This window comes from Saccoglossus kowalevskii, chromosome 6 (genome assembly GCF_978046115.1).
Source record: "Saccoglossus kowalevskii chromosome 6, keSacKowa6.1, whole genome shotgun sequence".
Lineage (NCBI taxonomy): Eukaryota > Metazoa > Hemichordata > Enteropneusta > Harrimaniidae > Saccoglossus > Saccoglossus kowalevskii.
In genome coordinates, this window is record NC_140646.1 from 8,250,346 (window position 1) to 8,267,878 (window position 17,533).

Below are 17,533 nucleotides of genomic sequence, written 5' to 3' on the forward strand. Positions count from 1 at the left end.
TAAGCGGATTTATTCACCTATATGCAGTACTGAATAACAATAAACATCGTTAATACAATAATAATTACTGACTAGTTACGCTAATATAATCACATCTAATATATTCTCATTGTAATTTTCAGATATGTGTAAACAGTTAATGGCATACTTCTATCAGTCAGGCGTACTACCGTGTGAATGCAGTGTGCCATGCAGGTTAGAATGACCCCTATGATACCATATGTCCAATACCTTATCTGAATCAAAATGTATTGGATTGTCACCGTGTATGGTTATGAAAGTGTTATATTCATTATCGATTACTAATGTATGTATTGTCTTGTCGTGAATGTGTCTAGATTTTCATTGCTAGTACGGTAAACTCTGCAATAAACCATGTTGCAAGGTTTCTGACCTGAGGGTTGGGCCACGAATAATTGCTATTGAATTGGCACGGTTTGAATAAAAAACAGTGAAAAAACAAAAAATGATCAGATCGAGGCGTACAGTGGTTGCCATCTCAAGAACCTGTGTGTCGTCAGTGCAGATGGCATATGCATAAGACTCGTACATCAAGTGTTAGAAAATTCTGTACCTCGAAATTCATTTTAATTTTGTGCTGCATGGCTGGGTCCTCCTCATTTCTATTGCTAAGTAAACAACCGTATTTTTTCCAACAGCGAAAAGACATATGAGAGTACGATATCACAGTCGCTGTGGCCATCGAATAAGTACGTGGTAAGTTGAGTACGCTATCACAGTCACTGTGGCCATCGAATAAGTACGTGGTAAGTTGAGTACGCTATCACAGTCACTGTAGTTTTCTGATAAGTACGTGGTAAGTTGAGTATGCTATCACAGTCACTGTGGCCATCGAATAAGTACGTGGTAAGTTGAGTACGATATCACAGTCACTGTGGCCATCGATTAACTACGTGGTAAGTTGAATACGATATCACAGTCACTGTGGCCATTGAATGAGTACGTGGTAAGTTGAGTACGATATCACAGTCACTGTGGTTTTCTAATAAGTATGTGTTAAGTTGAGTACGATATCACAGTCGCTGTAGCCATCCAATAACTACGTGCTAAGTTGAGTATTATATCAAAGTCACTGTGGCCATCAAATAAGTACGTGGTAAGTTGAGTACGATATCACAGTCCTTGTGGCCATCGAATAAGTACGTGGTAAGATGAGTACGATATCGCAGTCCCCGTGGTTTTCTGATAAGTACGTGGTAAGTTGAGTACATATCACAGTCACTGTGGCCATCGAATAAGTACGTAGTAAGTTGAGTACGATATCACAGTCACTGTGGTTTTCTTGTAAGAATGATGTAAGCTTAGTACGATATCACAGTCACTGTGGTTTTCTAATAAGTATGTGTTAAGTTGAGTACGATATCACAGTCGCTGTAGCCATCGAATAACTACGTGGTAAGTTGAGTACTATATCACAGTCACTGTGGCCATCGAATAAGTACGTGGTAAGTTGAGTACCATATCAAAATCAATGTGGCCATCAAATAAGTAAGTGGTAAGTTGAGTACGATATCACAGTCCTTGTGGCCATCGAATAAGTATGTGGTAAGCTGAGTACGATATCACAATCACTGTAGTATTCCGATAAGTACGTGGTAAGTTGAGTATGATAACACAGTCGCTGTGGCCATCGATTAACTACGTGGTAAGTTGAGTGCGATATCACAGTCACCGTGGCCTTCGAATAAGTACGTGGTAAGTTGAGTACGATATCACAGTCACTGTGGCCATCGAATAAGTACATGGTAAGTTGAGTACGATATCACAGTCCCCGTGGTTTTCTGATAAGTACGTGGTAAGTTGAGTACCATATCACAGTCACTGTGGCCATCGATTAAGTACATAATGAGTTGAGTACGATATCACAGTCACTGTGGCCATCGAATATGTACGTGGTAAGTTTAGTACATATCACAGTCACTGTGGCCATCGAATAAGTACGTATTAAGTTCAGTATGATATCACAGTCACTGTGGTTTTCTTGTAAGAATGATGTAAGCTTAGTACGATATCACAGTCACTGTGGTTTTCTAATAAGTATGTGTTAAGTTGGGTACGATATCACAGTATCTGTGGTTTTCTGATAAGTACGTGGTAAGTTGAGTACGATATCACAGTCACTGTGACCATGGAATAAGTATGTGGTAAGTTGAGTACGATATCACAGTCCCCGTGGTTTTCTGATAAGTACGTGGTAAGTTGATTACCATATCAAAGTCACTGTGGCCATCGAATAAGTACGTGGTAAGTTGAGTACGATATCACAGTCCTTGTGGCCATCGAATAAGTACGTGGTAAGCTGAGTACGATATCACAGTCACTGTGGTTTTCCAATAAGTACGTGGTAAGTTGAGTACGATAACATAGTCGCCTTGGCCATCGATTAAGTACATAATGAGTTGAGTACGATATCACAGTCACTGTGGTCATCGAATATGTACGTGGTAAGTTTAGTACATATCACAGTCACTGTGGCCATCGAATAAGTACGTATTAAGTTCAGTATGATATCACAGTCACTGTGGTTTTCTTGTAAGAATGATGTAAGCTTAGTACGATATCACAGTCACTGTGGTTTTCTAATAAGTATGTGTTAAGTTGGGTACGATATCACAGTATCTGTGGTTTTCTGATAAGTACGTGGTAAGTTGAGTACGATATCACAGTCACTGTGACCATGGAATAAGTATGTGGTAAGTTGAGTACGATATCACAGTCCCCGTGGTTTTCTGATAAGTACGTGGTAAGTTGAGTACCATATCAAAGTCACTGTGGCCATCGAATAAGTACGTGGTAAGTTGAGTACGATATCACAGTCCTTGTGGCCATCGAATAAGTACGTGGTAAGCTGAGTACGATATCACAGTCACTGTGGTTTTCCGATAAGTACGTGGTAAGTTGAGTACGATAACACAGTCGCTGTGGCGATCGATTAACTACGTGGTAAGTTGAGTACGATATCACAGTTCCCGTGGCTTTCTGATAAATACGTGGTAAGTTGAGTACGATATCACAGTTACTGTTACCATCAAATAAGTATGTGGTAAGTTGAGTACGATATCACAGTCACTGTGACCATCGAATAAGTACGTGGTAAGTTGAGTACGATATCACAGTCCCCGTGGTTTTCTGATAAGAAAGTGGTAAGTTGAGTGCGATATCACAGTCACTGTGGCCATCGAATAAGTACATGGTAAGTTAAGTACACTATCACAGTCCCCGTGGTTTTCTGATAAGTACGTAGTAAGTTGAGTATCACATCAGAGTCACTGTGGCCATCGAATAAGTACGTAGTGAGTTGAGTACGATATCACAGTCACTGTGGCCATGGAATATGTACGTGGTAAGTTGAGTACATATCACAGTCACTGCGGCCATCGAATAAGTACGTAGTAAGTTGAGGACGATATCACAGTTCCCGTGGCTTTCTGATAAATACGTGGTAAGTTGAGTACGATATCACAGTTACTGTGGCCATCGAATAAGTATGTGGTAAGTTGAGTACGATATCACAGTCCCTGTGGCCATCGAGTAAGTACGTGGTAAGCTGAGTACGATATCACAGTCACTGTGATTTTCTGATCAGAATGTGGTAAGTTAAGTACGATATCACAGTATCTGTGGTTTTCTGATAAGTACGTGGTAAGTTGACTATGATATCACAGTCACTGTGGCCATCGAATGAGTACGTGGTAAGTTGAGTACGATATCACAGTCACTGTGGTTTTCTAATAAGTATGTGTTAAGTTGAGTACGATGTCACAGTCGCTGTAGCCATCGAATAACTACGTGTTAAGTTGAGTACTACATCAAAGTCACTGTGGCCATTGAATAAGTACGTGGTAAGTTGAGTACGATATCACAGTCCCCGTGGTTTTCTGATAAGTATGTGGTAAGTTGAGTACCATATCACAGTCACTGTGGCCATCGAATAAGTACATGGTGAGTTGAGTACGATATCACAGTCACTGTGGCCATTGAATATGTACGTGGTAAGTTGAGTACATATCACAGTCACTGTGGCCATCGAATAAGTACGTAGTAAGTTGAGTATGATATCACAGTCACTGTGGTTTTCTTGTAAGAATGATGTATGTTTAGTACGATATCACAGTCACGGTGGTTTTCTAATAAGTATGTGTTAAGTTGAGTACCATATCAAAGTCACTGTGGCCATCGAATAAGTACGTGGTAAGTTGAGTACGATATCACAGTTACTGTGGCCATCGAATAAGTACGTGGTAAGCTGAGTACCATATCACAGTCCTTGTGGCCATCGAATAAGTACGTGGTAAGCTGAGTACCATATCACAGTCACTGTGGCCATCGAATAAGTACATGGTGAGTTGAATACGATATCACAGTCACTGTGTCCATCGAATATGTACGTGGTAAGTTGAGTACTATATCACAGTCGCTGTGGCCATCGAATAAGTACGTGGTAAGTTGAGTACGATATCACAGTCACTGTGGTTTTCTAATAAGTATGAGTTAATTTGAGTACGATATCACAGTCGCTGTAGCCATTGAATAACTACGTGGTAAGTTGAGTACTATATCACAGTCACTGTGGCCATCGAATAAGTACTTAGTAAGTTGAGTACCATATCAAAGTAACTGTGGCCATCGAATAAGTACGTGGTAAGTTGAGTACCATATCAAAGTCACTGTGGCTATCGAATAAGTACGTGGTAAGTTGAGTGCGATATAACAGTTACTGTGGCCATCGAATAAGTACATGGTAAGTTGAGTACGATATCACAGTCCCCGTGGTTTTCTGATAAGTACATGGTAAGTTGTGTACCATATCACAGTCACTGTGGCCATCGAGTAAGTACATGGTGAGTTGAGTACACTATCACAGTCCCCGTGGTTTTCTGATAAGTACGTAGTAAGTTGAGTATCACATCAGAGTCACTGTGGCCATCGAATAAGTACGTAGTGAGTTGAGTACGATATCACAGTCACTGTGGCCATCGAATATGTACGTGGTAAGTTGAGTACATATCACAGTCACTGCGGCCATCGAATAAGTACGTAGTAAGTTGAGGACGATATCACAGTTCCCGTGGCTTTCTGATAAATACGTGGTAAGTTGAGTACGATATCACAGTTACTGTGGCCATCGAATAAGTATGTGGTAAGTTGAGTACGATATCACAGTCCCTGTGGCCATCGAGTAAGTACGTGGTAAGCTGAGTACGATATCACAGTCACTGTGATTTTCTGATCAGAATGTGGTAAGTTAAGTACGATATCACAGTATCTGTGGTTTTCTGATAAGTACGTGGTAAGTTGAGTATGATATCACAGTCACTGTGGCCATCGAATGAGTACGTGGTAAGTTGAGTACGATATCACAGTCACTGTGGTTTTCTAATAAGTATGTGTTAAGTTGAGTACGATATCACAGTCGCTGTAGCCATCGAATAACTACGTGTTAAGTTGAGTACTACATCAAAGTCACTGTGGCCATTGAATAAGTACGTGGTAAGTTGAGTACGATATCACAGTCCCCGTGGTTTTCTGATAAGTACGTGGTAAGTTGAGTACCATATCACAGTCACTGTGGCCATCGAATAAGTACATGGTGAGTTGAGTACGATATCACAGTCACTGTGGCCATTGAATATGTACGTGGTAAGTTGAGTACATATCACAGTCACTGTGGCCATCGAATAAGTACGTAGTAAGTTGAGTATGATATCACAGTCACTGTGGTTTTCTTGTAAGAATGATGTATGTTTAGTACGATATCACAGTCACTGTGGTTTTCTAGTAAGTATGTGTTAAGTTGAGTACCATATCAAAGTCACTGTGGCCATCGAATAAGTACGTGGTAAGTTGAGTACGATATCACAGTCCCTGTGGCCATCGAGTAAGTACGTGGTAAGCTGAGTACGATATCACAGTCACTGTGATTTTCTGATCAGAATGTGGTAAGTTAAGTACGATATCACAGTATCTGTGGTTTTCTGATAAGTACGTGGTAAGTTGAGTATGATATCACAGTCACTGTGGCCATCGAATGAGTATGTGGTAAGTTGAGTACGATATCACAGTCACTGTGGTTTTCTAATAAGTATGTGTTAAGTTGAGTACGATATCACAGTCGCTGTAGCCATCGAATAACTACGTGTTAAGTTGAGTACTACATCAAAGTCACTGTGGCCATTGAATAAGTACGTGGTAAGTTGAGTACGATATCACAGTCCCCGTGGTTTTCTGATAAGTACGTGGTAAGTTGAGTACCATATCACAGTCACTGTGGCCATCGAATAAGTACATGGTGAGTTGAGTACGATATCACAGTCACTGTGGCCATTGAATATGTACGTGGTAAGTTGAGTACATATCACAGTCACTGTGGCCATCGAATAAGTACGTAGTAAGTTGAGTATGATATCACAGTCACTGTGGTTTTCTTGTATGAATGATGTATGTTTAGTACGATATCACAGTCACTGTGGTTTTCTAGTAAGTATGTGTTAAGTTGAGTACCATATCAAAGTCACTGTGGCCATCGAATAAGTACGTGGTAAGTTGAGTACGATATCACAGTTACTGTGGCCATCGAATAAGTACGTGGTAAGCTGAGTACCACATCACAGTCCTTGTGGCCATCGAATAAGTACGTGGTAAGCTGAGTACCATATCACAGTCACTGTGGCCATCAAATAAGTACATGGTGAGTTGAATACGATATCACAGTCACTGTGTCCATCGAATATGTACGTGGTAAGTTGAGTACTATATCACAGTCGCTGTGGCTATCGAATAAGTACGTGGTAAGTTGAGTACGATATCACAGTCACTGTGGTTTTCTAATAAGTATGTGTTAATTTGAGTATGATATCATAGTCGCTGTAGCCATTGAATAACTACGTGGTAAGTTGAGTACTATATCACAGTCACTGTGGCCATCGAATAAGTACTTGGTAAGTTGAGTACCATATCAAAGTAACTGTGCCCATCGAATAAGTACGTGGTAAGTTGAGTACCATATCAATGTCACTGTGGCTATCGAATAAGTACGTGGTAAGTTGAGTGCAATATAACAGTTACTGTGGCCATCGAATAAGTACATGGTAAGTTGAGTACGATATCACAGTCCCCGTGGTTTTCTGATAAGTACATGGTAAGTTGAGTACCATATCACAGTCACTGTGGCCATCGAGTAAGTACATGGTGAGTTGAGTACGATATCACAGTCACTGTGGCCATCGAATATGTACGTGGTAAGTTGAGTACATATCACAGTCACTGTGGCCATCGAATAAGTACGTAGTAATTTGAGTACGATATCGCAGCCACTGTGGTTTTCATGTAAGAATGATGTAAGCTTAGTACGATATCACAGTCACTGTGGTTTTCTAATATGTATGTATGTGTTAAGTTGAGTACGATATCACAGTCGCTGTAGCCATCGAATAACTACGTGGTAAGTTGAGTACTATATCACAGTCGCTGTGGCCATCGAATAAGTACGTGGTAAGTTGAGTACCATATCAAAGTCACTGTGGCCATCGAATAAGTATGTGGTAAGTTGATGACGATATCACAGTCCTTGTGGCCATCGAATAAGTACGTGGTAAGCTGAGTACGATATCACAATCACCGTGGTTTCCCAATAAGTACGTGGTAAGTTGAGTACGATAACACAGTCGCTGTGGCCATCGACTAACTACGTGGTAAGTTGAGTACGATATCACAGTCACTGTGGTCATCGAATAAGTATGTGGTAAGTTGAGTACGATATCACAGTCACCGTGGCCTTTGAATAAGTACGTGGTAAGTTGAGTACGATATCACAGTCACTGTGGCCATCGAGTAAGTACGTGGTAAGTTGAGTGCGATATCACAGTTACTGTGGCCATCGAATAAGTACATGGTAAGTTGAGTACGATATCACAGTCCCCGTGGTTTTCTGATAAGTACGTGGTATGTTGAGTACCATATCACAGTCACTGTGGCCATCGAATAAGTACATGGTGAGTTGAGTACAATATCACAGTCACTGTGGCCATCGAATATGTACGTGGTAAGTTGAGTACATATCACAGTCACTGTGGCCATCGAATAAGTACGTAGTAATTTGAGTACGATATCGCAGCCACTGTGGTTTTCATGTAAGAATGATGTAAGCTTAGTACGATATCACAGTCACTGTGGTTTTCTAATATGTATGTATGTGTTAAGTTGAGTACGATATCACAGTCGCTGTAGCCATCGAATAACTACGTGGTAAGTTGAGTACTATATCACAGTCGCTGTGGCCATCGAATAAGTACGTGGTAAGTTGAGTACCATATCAAAGTCACTGTGGCCATCGAATAAGTATGTGGTAAGTTGATGACGATATCACAGTCCTTGTGGCCATCGAATAAGTACGTGGTAAGTTGAGTACGATATCACAGTCACCGTGGCCTTTGAATAAGTACGTGGTAAGTTGAGTACGATATCACAGTCACTGTGGCCATCGAGTAAGTACGTGGTAAGTTGAGTGCGATATCACAGTTACTGTGGCCATCGAATAAGTACATGGTAAGTTGAGTACGATATCACAGTCCCCGTGGTTTTCTGATAAGTACGTGGTATGTTGAGTACCATATCACAGTCACTGTGGCCATCGAATAAGTACATGGTGAGTTGAGTACAATATCACAGTTCCCGTGGCTTTCTTATAAATACGTGGTAAGTTGAGTACGATATCACAGTTACTGTGGCCATCGAATAAATATGTGGTAAGTTGAGTCCGATATCACAGTCACTTTGGTTTTTCGATAAGTACGTCGTAAGTTCAGTACGATAACACAGTCGCTGTGGCCATCGATTAACTATGTGGTAAGTTGAGTACGATATCACAGTCACTGTGGCCATCGAATAACTACGTGGTAAGTTGAGTACTATATCACAGTCACTGTGGCCATCGAATAAGTATGTGGTAAGTTGAGTACGATATCACAGTCCTTGTGGCCATCGAATAAGTACGTGGTAAGCTGAGTACGATATCACAGTCACTGTGGTTTTCCGATAAGTACGTGGTAAGTTGAGTACGATAACACAGTCGCTGTGGCCATCGATTAACTACGTGGTAAGTTGAGTACGATATCACAGTCACTGTGGCCATCGAATAAGTACGTGGTAAGTTGAGTACGATATCACAGTCACCGTGGCCTTTGAATAAGTACGTGGTAAGTTGAGTACGATATCACAGTCACTGTGGCCATCGAATAAGTACGTGGTAAGTTGAGTGCGATATCACAGTTACTGTGGCCATCGAATAAGTACATGGTAAGTTGAGTACGATATCACAGTTCCCGTGGTTTTCTGATAAGTATGTGGTATGTTGAGTACCATATCACAGTCACTGTGGCCATCGAATAAGTATGTGGTAAGTTGAGTCCGATATCACAGTCACTTTGGTTTTCCGATAAGTACGTGGTAAGTTGAGTACGATAACACAGTCGCTGTGGCCATCGATTAACTACGTGGTAAGTTGAGTACGATATCACAGTCACTGTGGCCATCGATTAAGTATGTGGTAAGTTGAGTGCGATATCACAGTTACTGTGGCCATCGAATAAGTACATGGTAAGTTGAGTATGATATCACAGTTCCCGTGGTTTTCTGATAAGTACGTGGTATGTTGAGTACCATATCACAGTCACTGTGGCCATCAAATAAGTACATGGTGAGTTGAGTACGATATCATTGTCACTGTGGCCATCGAATATGTATGTAATAAGTTGAGTACGATATCACAGTTCCCGTGGCTTTCTGGGAAATACGTGGTAAGTTGAGTAAGATATCACAGTTACTGTGGCCATCGAATAAGTATGTGGTAAGTTGAGTACGATATCACAGCCACTGTGACCATCGAATAAGTACGTGGTAAGTTGAGTACGATATCACAGTCCCCGTGGTTTTCTGATAAGTAAGTGGTAAGTTGATTACGATATCACAGTCACTGTGGCCATCGAATAAGTACGTGGTAAGCTAAGTACGAGATCACAGTCACTGCGACCGTCGAATAAGTATGTGGTATGGTGAGTATGATATCGCAGTGACTGTGGCCATCAAATAAGTACGTGGTAAGCTAAGTACGAAATCACAGTCACTGTGGCCATCGAATAGGTGTGTGGTAAGTTGAGTCCGATATCACAGTCACGTTGGTTTTCCGATAAGTACGTGGTAAGTTGAGTACGATAACACAGTCGCTGTGGCCATTGATTAACTACGTGGTAAGTTGAGTACGATATCACAGTCACTGTGGCCATCGAATAAGTACGTGGTAAGTTGAGTACGATATCACAGTCACCGTGGCCTTTGAATAAGTACGTGGTAAGTTGAGTACGATATCACAGTCACTGTGGCCATCGAATAAGTACGTGGTAAGTTGAGTGCGATATCACAGTTACTGTGGCCATCGAATAAGTACATGGTAAGTTGAGTACGATATCACAGTTCCCGTGGTTTTCTGATAAGTATGTGGTATGTTGAGTACCATATCACAGTCACTGTGGCCATCGAATAAGTATGTGGTAAGTTGAGTCCGATATCACAGTCACTTTGGTTTTCCGATAAGTACGTGGTAAGTTGAGTACGATAACACAGTCGCTGTGTCCATCGATTAACTACGTGGTAAGTTGAGTACGATATCACAGTCACTGTGGCCATCGAATAAGTACGTGGTAAGTTGAGTATGATATCACAGTCACTGTGGCCATCGATTAAGTATGTGGTATGTTGAGTGCGATATCACAGTTACTGTGGCCATCGAATAAGTACATGGTAAGTTGAGTATGATATCACAGTTCTCGTGGTTTTCTGATAAGTACGTGGTATGTTGAGTACCATATCACAGTCACTGTGGCCATCGAATAAGTACATGGTGAGTTGAGTACGATATCATTGTCACTGTGGCCATCGAATATGTATGTAATAAGTTGAGTACGATATCACAGTTCCCGTGGCTTTCTTGGAAATACGTGGTAAGTTGAGTAAGATATCACAGTTACTGTGGCCATCGAATAAGTATGTGGTAAGTTGAGTACGATATCACAGCCACTGTGACCATCGAATAAGTACGTGGTAAGTTGAGTACGATATCACAGTCCCCGTGGTTTTCTGATAAGTAAGTGGTAAGTTGAGTACGATATCACAGTCACTGTGGCCATCAAATAAGTACATGGTGAGTTGAGTACGATATCATTGTCACTGTGGCCATCGAATATGTATGTAATAAGTTGAGTACGATATCACAGTTCCCGTGGCTTTCTGGGAAATACGTGGTAAGTTGAGTAAGATATCACAGTTACTGTGGCCATCGAATAAGTATGTGGTAAGTTGAGTACGATATCACAGCCACTGTGACCATCGAATAAGTACGTGGTAAGTTGAGTACGATATCACAGTCCCCGTGGTTTTCTGATAAGTAAGTGGTAAGTTGATTACGATATCACAGTCACTGTGGCCATCGAATAAGTACGTGGTAAGCTAAGTACGAGATCACAGTCACTGCGACCGTCGAATAAGTATGTGGTATGGTGAGTATGATATCGCAGTGACTGTGGCCATCAAATAAGTACGTGGTAAGCTAAGTACGAAATCACAGTCACTGTGGCCATCGAATAGGTGTGTGGTAAGTTGAGTCCGATATCACAGTCACGTTGGTTTTCCGATAAGTACGTGGTAAGTTGAGTACGATAACACAGTCGCTGTGGCCATTGATTAACTACGTGGTAAGTTGAGTACGATATCACAGTCACTGTGGCCATCGAATAAGTACGTGGTAAGTTGAGTACGATATCACAGTCACCGTGGCCTTTGAATAAGTACGTGGTAAGTTGAGTACGATATCACAGTCACTGTGGCCATCGAATAAGTACGTGGTAAGTTGAGTGCGATATCACAGTTACTGTGGCCATCGAATAAGTACATGGTAAGTTGAGTACGATATCACAGTTCCCGTGGTTTTCTGATAAGTATGTGGTATGTTGAGTACCATATCACAGTCACTGTGGCCATCGAATAAGTATGTGGTAAGTTGAGTCCGATATCACAGTCACTTTGGTTTTCCGATAAGTACGTGGTAAGTTGAGTACGATAACACAGTCGCTGTGTCCATCGATTAACTACGTGGTAAGTTGAGTACGATATCACAGTCACTGTGGCCATCGAATAAGTACGTGGTAAGTTGAGTATGATATCACAGTCACTGTGGCCATCGATTAAGTATGTGGTATGTTGAGTGCGATATCACAGTTACTGTGGCCATCGAATAAGTACATGGTAAGTTGAGTATGATATCACAGTTCTCGTGGTTTTCTGATAAGTACGTGGTATGTTGAGTACCATATCACAGTCACTGTGGCCATCGAATAAGTACATGGTGAGTTGAGTACGATATCATTGTCACTGTGGCCATCGAATATGTATGTAATAAGTTGAGTACGATATCACAGTTCCCGTGGCTTTCTGGGAAATACGTGGTAAGTTGAGTAAGATATCACAGTTACTGTGGCCATCGAATAAGTATGTGGTAAGTTGAGTACGATATCACAGCCACTGTGACCATCGAATAAGTACGTGGTAAGTTGAGTACGATATCACAGTCCCCGTGGTTTTCTGATAAGTAAGTGGTAAGTTGAGTACGATATCACAGTCACTGTGGCCATCGAATAAGTACGTGGTAAGCTAAGTACGAGATCACAGTCACTGCGACCGTCGAATAAGTATGTGGTATGGTGAGTATGATATCGCAGTGACTGTGGCCATCAAATAAGTACGTGGTAAGCTAAGTACGAAATCACAGTCACTGTGGCCATCGAATAGGTATGTGGTAAGTTGAGTCCGATATCACAGTCACGTTGGTTTTCCGATAAGTACGTGGTAAGTTGAGTACGATAACACAGTCGCTGTGGCCATTGATTAACTACGTGGTAAGTTGAGTACGATATCACAGGCACTGTGGCCATCGAATAAGTACGTGGTAAGTTGAGTCCGATATCACAGTCACTTTGGTTTTCCGATAAGTACGTGGTAAGTTGAGTACGATAACACAGTCGCTGTGGCCATCGATTAACTATGTGGTAAGTTGAGTACGATATCACAGTCACTGTGGCCATCGAATAAGTACGTGGTAAGTTGAGTACGATATCACAGTCACTGTGGCCATCGAATAAGTACGTGGTAAGTTGAGTGCGATATCACAGTTACTGTGGCCATCGAATAAGTACATGGTAAGTTGAGTATGATATCACAGTTCCCGTGGTTTTCTGATAAGTACGTGGTATGTTGAGTACCATATCACAGTCACTGTGGCCATCGAATAAGTACATGGTGAGTTGAGTACGATATCATTGTCACTGTGGCCATCGAATATGTATGTAGTAAGTTGAGTACGATATCACAGTTCCCGTGGCTTTCTGGGAAATACGTGGTAAGTTGAGTAAGATATCACAGTTACTGTGGCCATCGAATAAGTATGTGGTAAGTTGAGTACGATATCACAGCCACTGTGACCATCGAATAAGTATGTGGTAAGTTGAGTACGATATCACAGTCCCTGTGGTTTTCTGATAAGTAAGTGGTAAGTTGAGTACGATATCACAGTCACTGTGGCCATCGAATAAGTATGTGGTAAGCTAAGTACGAGATCACAGTCACTGCGACCGTCGAATAAGTATGTGGTATGGTGAGTATGATATCGCAGTGACTGTGGCCATCAAATAAGTACATGGTGAGTTGAGTACGATATCACAGTTCCCGTGGCTTTCTGATAAATACGTGGTAAGTTGAGTACGATATCACAGTTACTGTTGCCATCGAATAAGTATGTGGTAAGTTGAGTCCGATATCACAGTCACTTTGGTTTTCCGATAAGTATGTGGTAAGTTGAGTACGATAACACAGTCGCTGTGGCCATCGATTAACTACGTGGTAAGTTGAGTACGATATCACAGTCACTGTGGCCATCGAATAAGTACATGGTAAGTTGAGTACGATATCACAGTCACTGTGGCCATCGAATAAGTACGTGGTAAGTTGAGTGCGATATCACAGTTACTGTGGCCATCGAATAAGTACATGGTAAGTTGAGTATGATATCACAGTTCCCGTGGTTTTCTGATAAGTGCGTGGTATGTTGAGTACCATATTACAGTCACTGTGGCCATCGAATAAGTACATGGTGAGTTGAGTACAATATCATTGTCACTGTGGCCATCGAATGTGTATGTAGTAAGTTGAGTACGATATCACAGTTCCCGTGGCTTTCTGGGAAATACGTGGTAAGTTGAGTAAGATATCACAGTTACTGTGGCCATCGAATAAGTATGTGGTAAGTTGAGTACGATATCACAGCCACTGAGACCATCGAATAAGTACGTAGTAAGTTGAGTACGATATCACAGTCCCCGTGGTTTTCTGATAAGTAAGTGGTAAGTTGAGTACGATATCACAGTCACTGTGGCCATCGAATAAGTACGTGGTAAGCTAAGTACGAGATAACAGTCACTGCGACCATCGAATAAGTATGTGGTATGGTGAGTATGATATCGCAGTGACTGTGGCCATCAAATAAGTACGTGGTAAGCTAAGTACGAAATCACAGTCACTGTGGCCATCGAATAGGTATGTGGTAAGTTGAGTCCGATATCACAGTCACTTTGGTTTTCCGATAAGTACGTGGTAAGTTGAGAACGATAACACAGTCGCTGTGGCCATCGATTAACTACGTGGTAAGTTGAGTACGATATCACAGTCACTGTGGCCATCGAATAAGTACGTGGTAAGTTGAGTACCATATCAAAGTCACTGTGGCCATCGAATAAGTACGTGGTAAGTTGAGTACGATATCACAGTCCTTGTGGCCATCGAATAAGTACGTGGTAAGCTGAGTACGATATCAGAGTCACAGTGGTTTTCCGATAAGTACGTGGTAAGTTGAGTACGATAACACAGTCGCTGTGGCCATCGATTAACTACGTGGTAAGTTGAATACGATATCACAGTCACTGTGGCCATCGAATAAGTACGTGGTAAGTTGAGTACGATATCACAGTCACCGTGGCCTTTGAATAAGTATGTGGTAAGTTGAGTACGATATCACAGTCACTGTGGCCATCGAATAAGTACGTGGTAAGTTGAGTGCGATATCACAGTTACTGTGGCCATCGAATAAGTACATGGTAAGTTGAGTACGATATCACAGTCCCCGTGGTTTTCTGATAAGTACGTGGTATGTTGAGTACCATATCACAGTCACTGTGGCCATCGAATAAGTACATGGTGAGTTGAGTACGATATCACAGTTCCCGTGGCTTTCTGATAAATACGTGGTAAGTTGAGTACGATATCACAGTTACTGTTGCCATCGAATAAGTATGTGGTAAGTTGAGTCCGATATCACAGTCACTGTGGCCATCGAATAGGTATGTGGTAAGTTGAGTCCGATATCACAGTCACTTTGGTTTTCTGATAAGTACGTGGTAAGTTGAGTACGATAACACAGTCGCTGTGGCCATCGATTAACTACGTGGTAAGTTGAGTACGATATCACAGTCACTGTGGCCATCGAATAAGTACGTGGTAAGTTGAGTACGATATCACAGTCACTGTGGTCATCGAATAAGTACGTGGTAAGTTGAGTGCAATATCACAGTTACTGTGGCCATCGAATAAGTACATGGTAAGTTGAGTACCATATCACAGTCACTGCGGCCATCGAATAAGTACATGGTGAGTTGAGTACGATATCATTGTCACTGTGGCCATCGAATATGTATGTAGTAAGATGAGTACGATATCACAGTTCCCGTGGCTTTTTGAGAAATACGTGGTAAGTTGAGTACGATATCACAGTTACTGTGGCCATCGAATAAGTATGTGGTAAGTTGAGTACGATATCACAGTCACTGTGACCATCGAATAAGTACGTGGTAAGTTGAGTACGATATCACAGTCCCCGTGGTTTTCTGATAAGTAAGTGGTAAGTTGAGTACGATATCACAGTCACTGTGGCCATCGAATAAGTACGTGGTAAGCTAAGTACGAGATCACAGTCACTGCGACCGTCGAATTAGTATGTGGTATGTTGAGTATGATATCGCAGTGACTGTGGCCATCAAATAAGTACGTGGTAAGCTAAGTACGAAATCACAGTCACTGTGGCCATCGAATGAGTACGTGGTTAGCTAAGTACGATATCACAGTCACTGTGGTTTTCTAAGAAGTATGTGTTAAGTTGAGTACGATATCACAGTCGCTGTAGCCATCGAATAACTACGTGGTAAATTGAGTACTATATCACACTCACTGTGGCCATCGAATAAGTACGTGGTAAGTTGAGTACCATATCAAAGTCACTGTGGCCATCGAATAAGTACGTGGTAAGTTGAGTACCATATCAAAGTCACTGTGGCCATCGAATAATTACGTGGTAAGTTGAGTGCGATATCACAGTTACTGTGGCCATCGAATAAGTACATGGTAAATTGAGTACGATATCACAGTCACTGTGGCCATCGAATATGTACGTGGTAAGTTGAGTACATGTCGCAGTCACTGTGGCCATCGAATAAGTACGTAGTAAGTTGAGTACGATATCACAGTCACTGTGGTTTCTTGTAAGAATGATGTAAGCTTAGTACGATATCATAGTCACTGTGGTTTTCTAATAAGTATGTGTTAAGTTGAGTACGATATCACAGTCGTTGTAGCCATCGAATAAATACGTGGTAAGTTGAGTACTATATCACAGTACCTGTGGCCATCGAATAAGTACGTGGTAAGTTGAGTACGATATCACAGTCCCTGTGGTTTTTTAATAAGTATGTGTTAAGTTGAGTATTATATCACAGTCACTGTGGCCATCGAATAAGTACATGGTGAGTTGAGTACGATATCACAGTTCCCGTGGCTTTCTGATAAATACGTGGTAAGTTGAGTACGATATCACAGTTACTGTTGCCATCGAATAAGTATGTGGTAAGTTGAGTCCGATATCACAGTCACTTTGGTTTTCCGATAAGTACGTGGTAAGTTGAGTACGATAACACAGTCGCTGTGGCCATCCATTAACTACGTGGTAAGTTGAGTACGATATCACAGTCACTGTGGCCATCGAATAAGTACGTGGTAAGTTGAGTACGATATCACAGTCACTGTGGCCATCAAATAAGTATGTGGTACGTTGAGTGCGATATCACAGTTACTGTGGCCATCGAATAAGTACATGGTAAGTTGAGTACGATATCACAGTCACTGTGGCCATCGAATAAGTACGTGGTATGTTGAGTACCATATCACAGTCACTGTGTCCATCGAATAAGTACATGGTGAGTTGAGTACGACATCATTGTCACTGTGGCCATCGAATATGTATGTAGTAAGTTGAGTACGATGTCACAGTTCGCGTGGCTTTCTGGGAAATACGTGGTAAGTTGAGTAAGATATCACAGTTACTGTGGCCATCGAATAAGTATGTGGTAAGTTGAGTACGATATCA

The 17,533-nt window shown here is 41.5% G+C and overlaps 1 protein-coding gene and 1 long non-coding RNA gene across 2 annotated transcripts in view; one reads left to right on the top strand and one right to left on the bottom strand.

Annotated features, from left to right (window-relative positions):
- LOC144345072 (uncharacterized) overlaps positions 1-17,533 on the top strand; it is a 205,802-nt gene that overhangs the window by 137,326 nt on the left and 50,943 nt on the right. The window contains exons 17-18 of the mRNA XM_085500014.1: positions 123-195; positions 660-717. Coding sequence (XP_085356140.1) covers positions 123-195; positions 660-717 — 131 coding nt within the window. The remainder of the gene's footprint in view (positions 1-122; positions 196-659; positions 718-17,533) is intronic.
- LOC146741488 (uncharacterized) overlaps positions 1-17,533 on the bottom strand; it is an 83,622-nt gene that overhangs the window by 7,727 nt on the left and 58,362 nt on the right. The window lies entirely within an intron of this gene.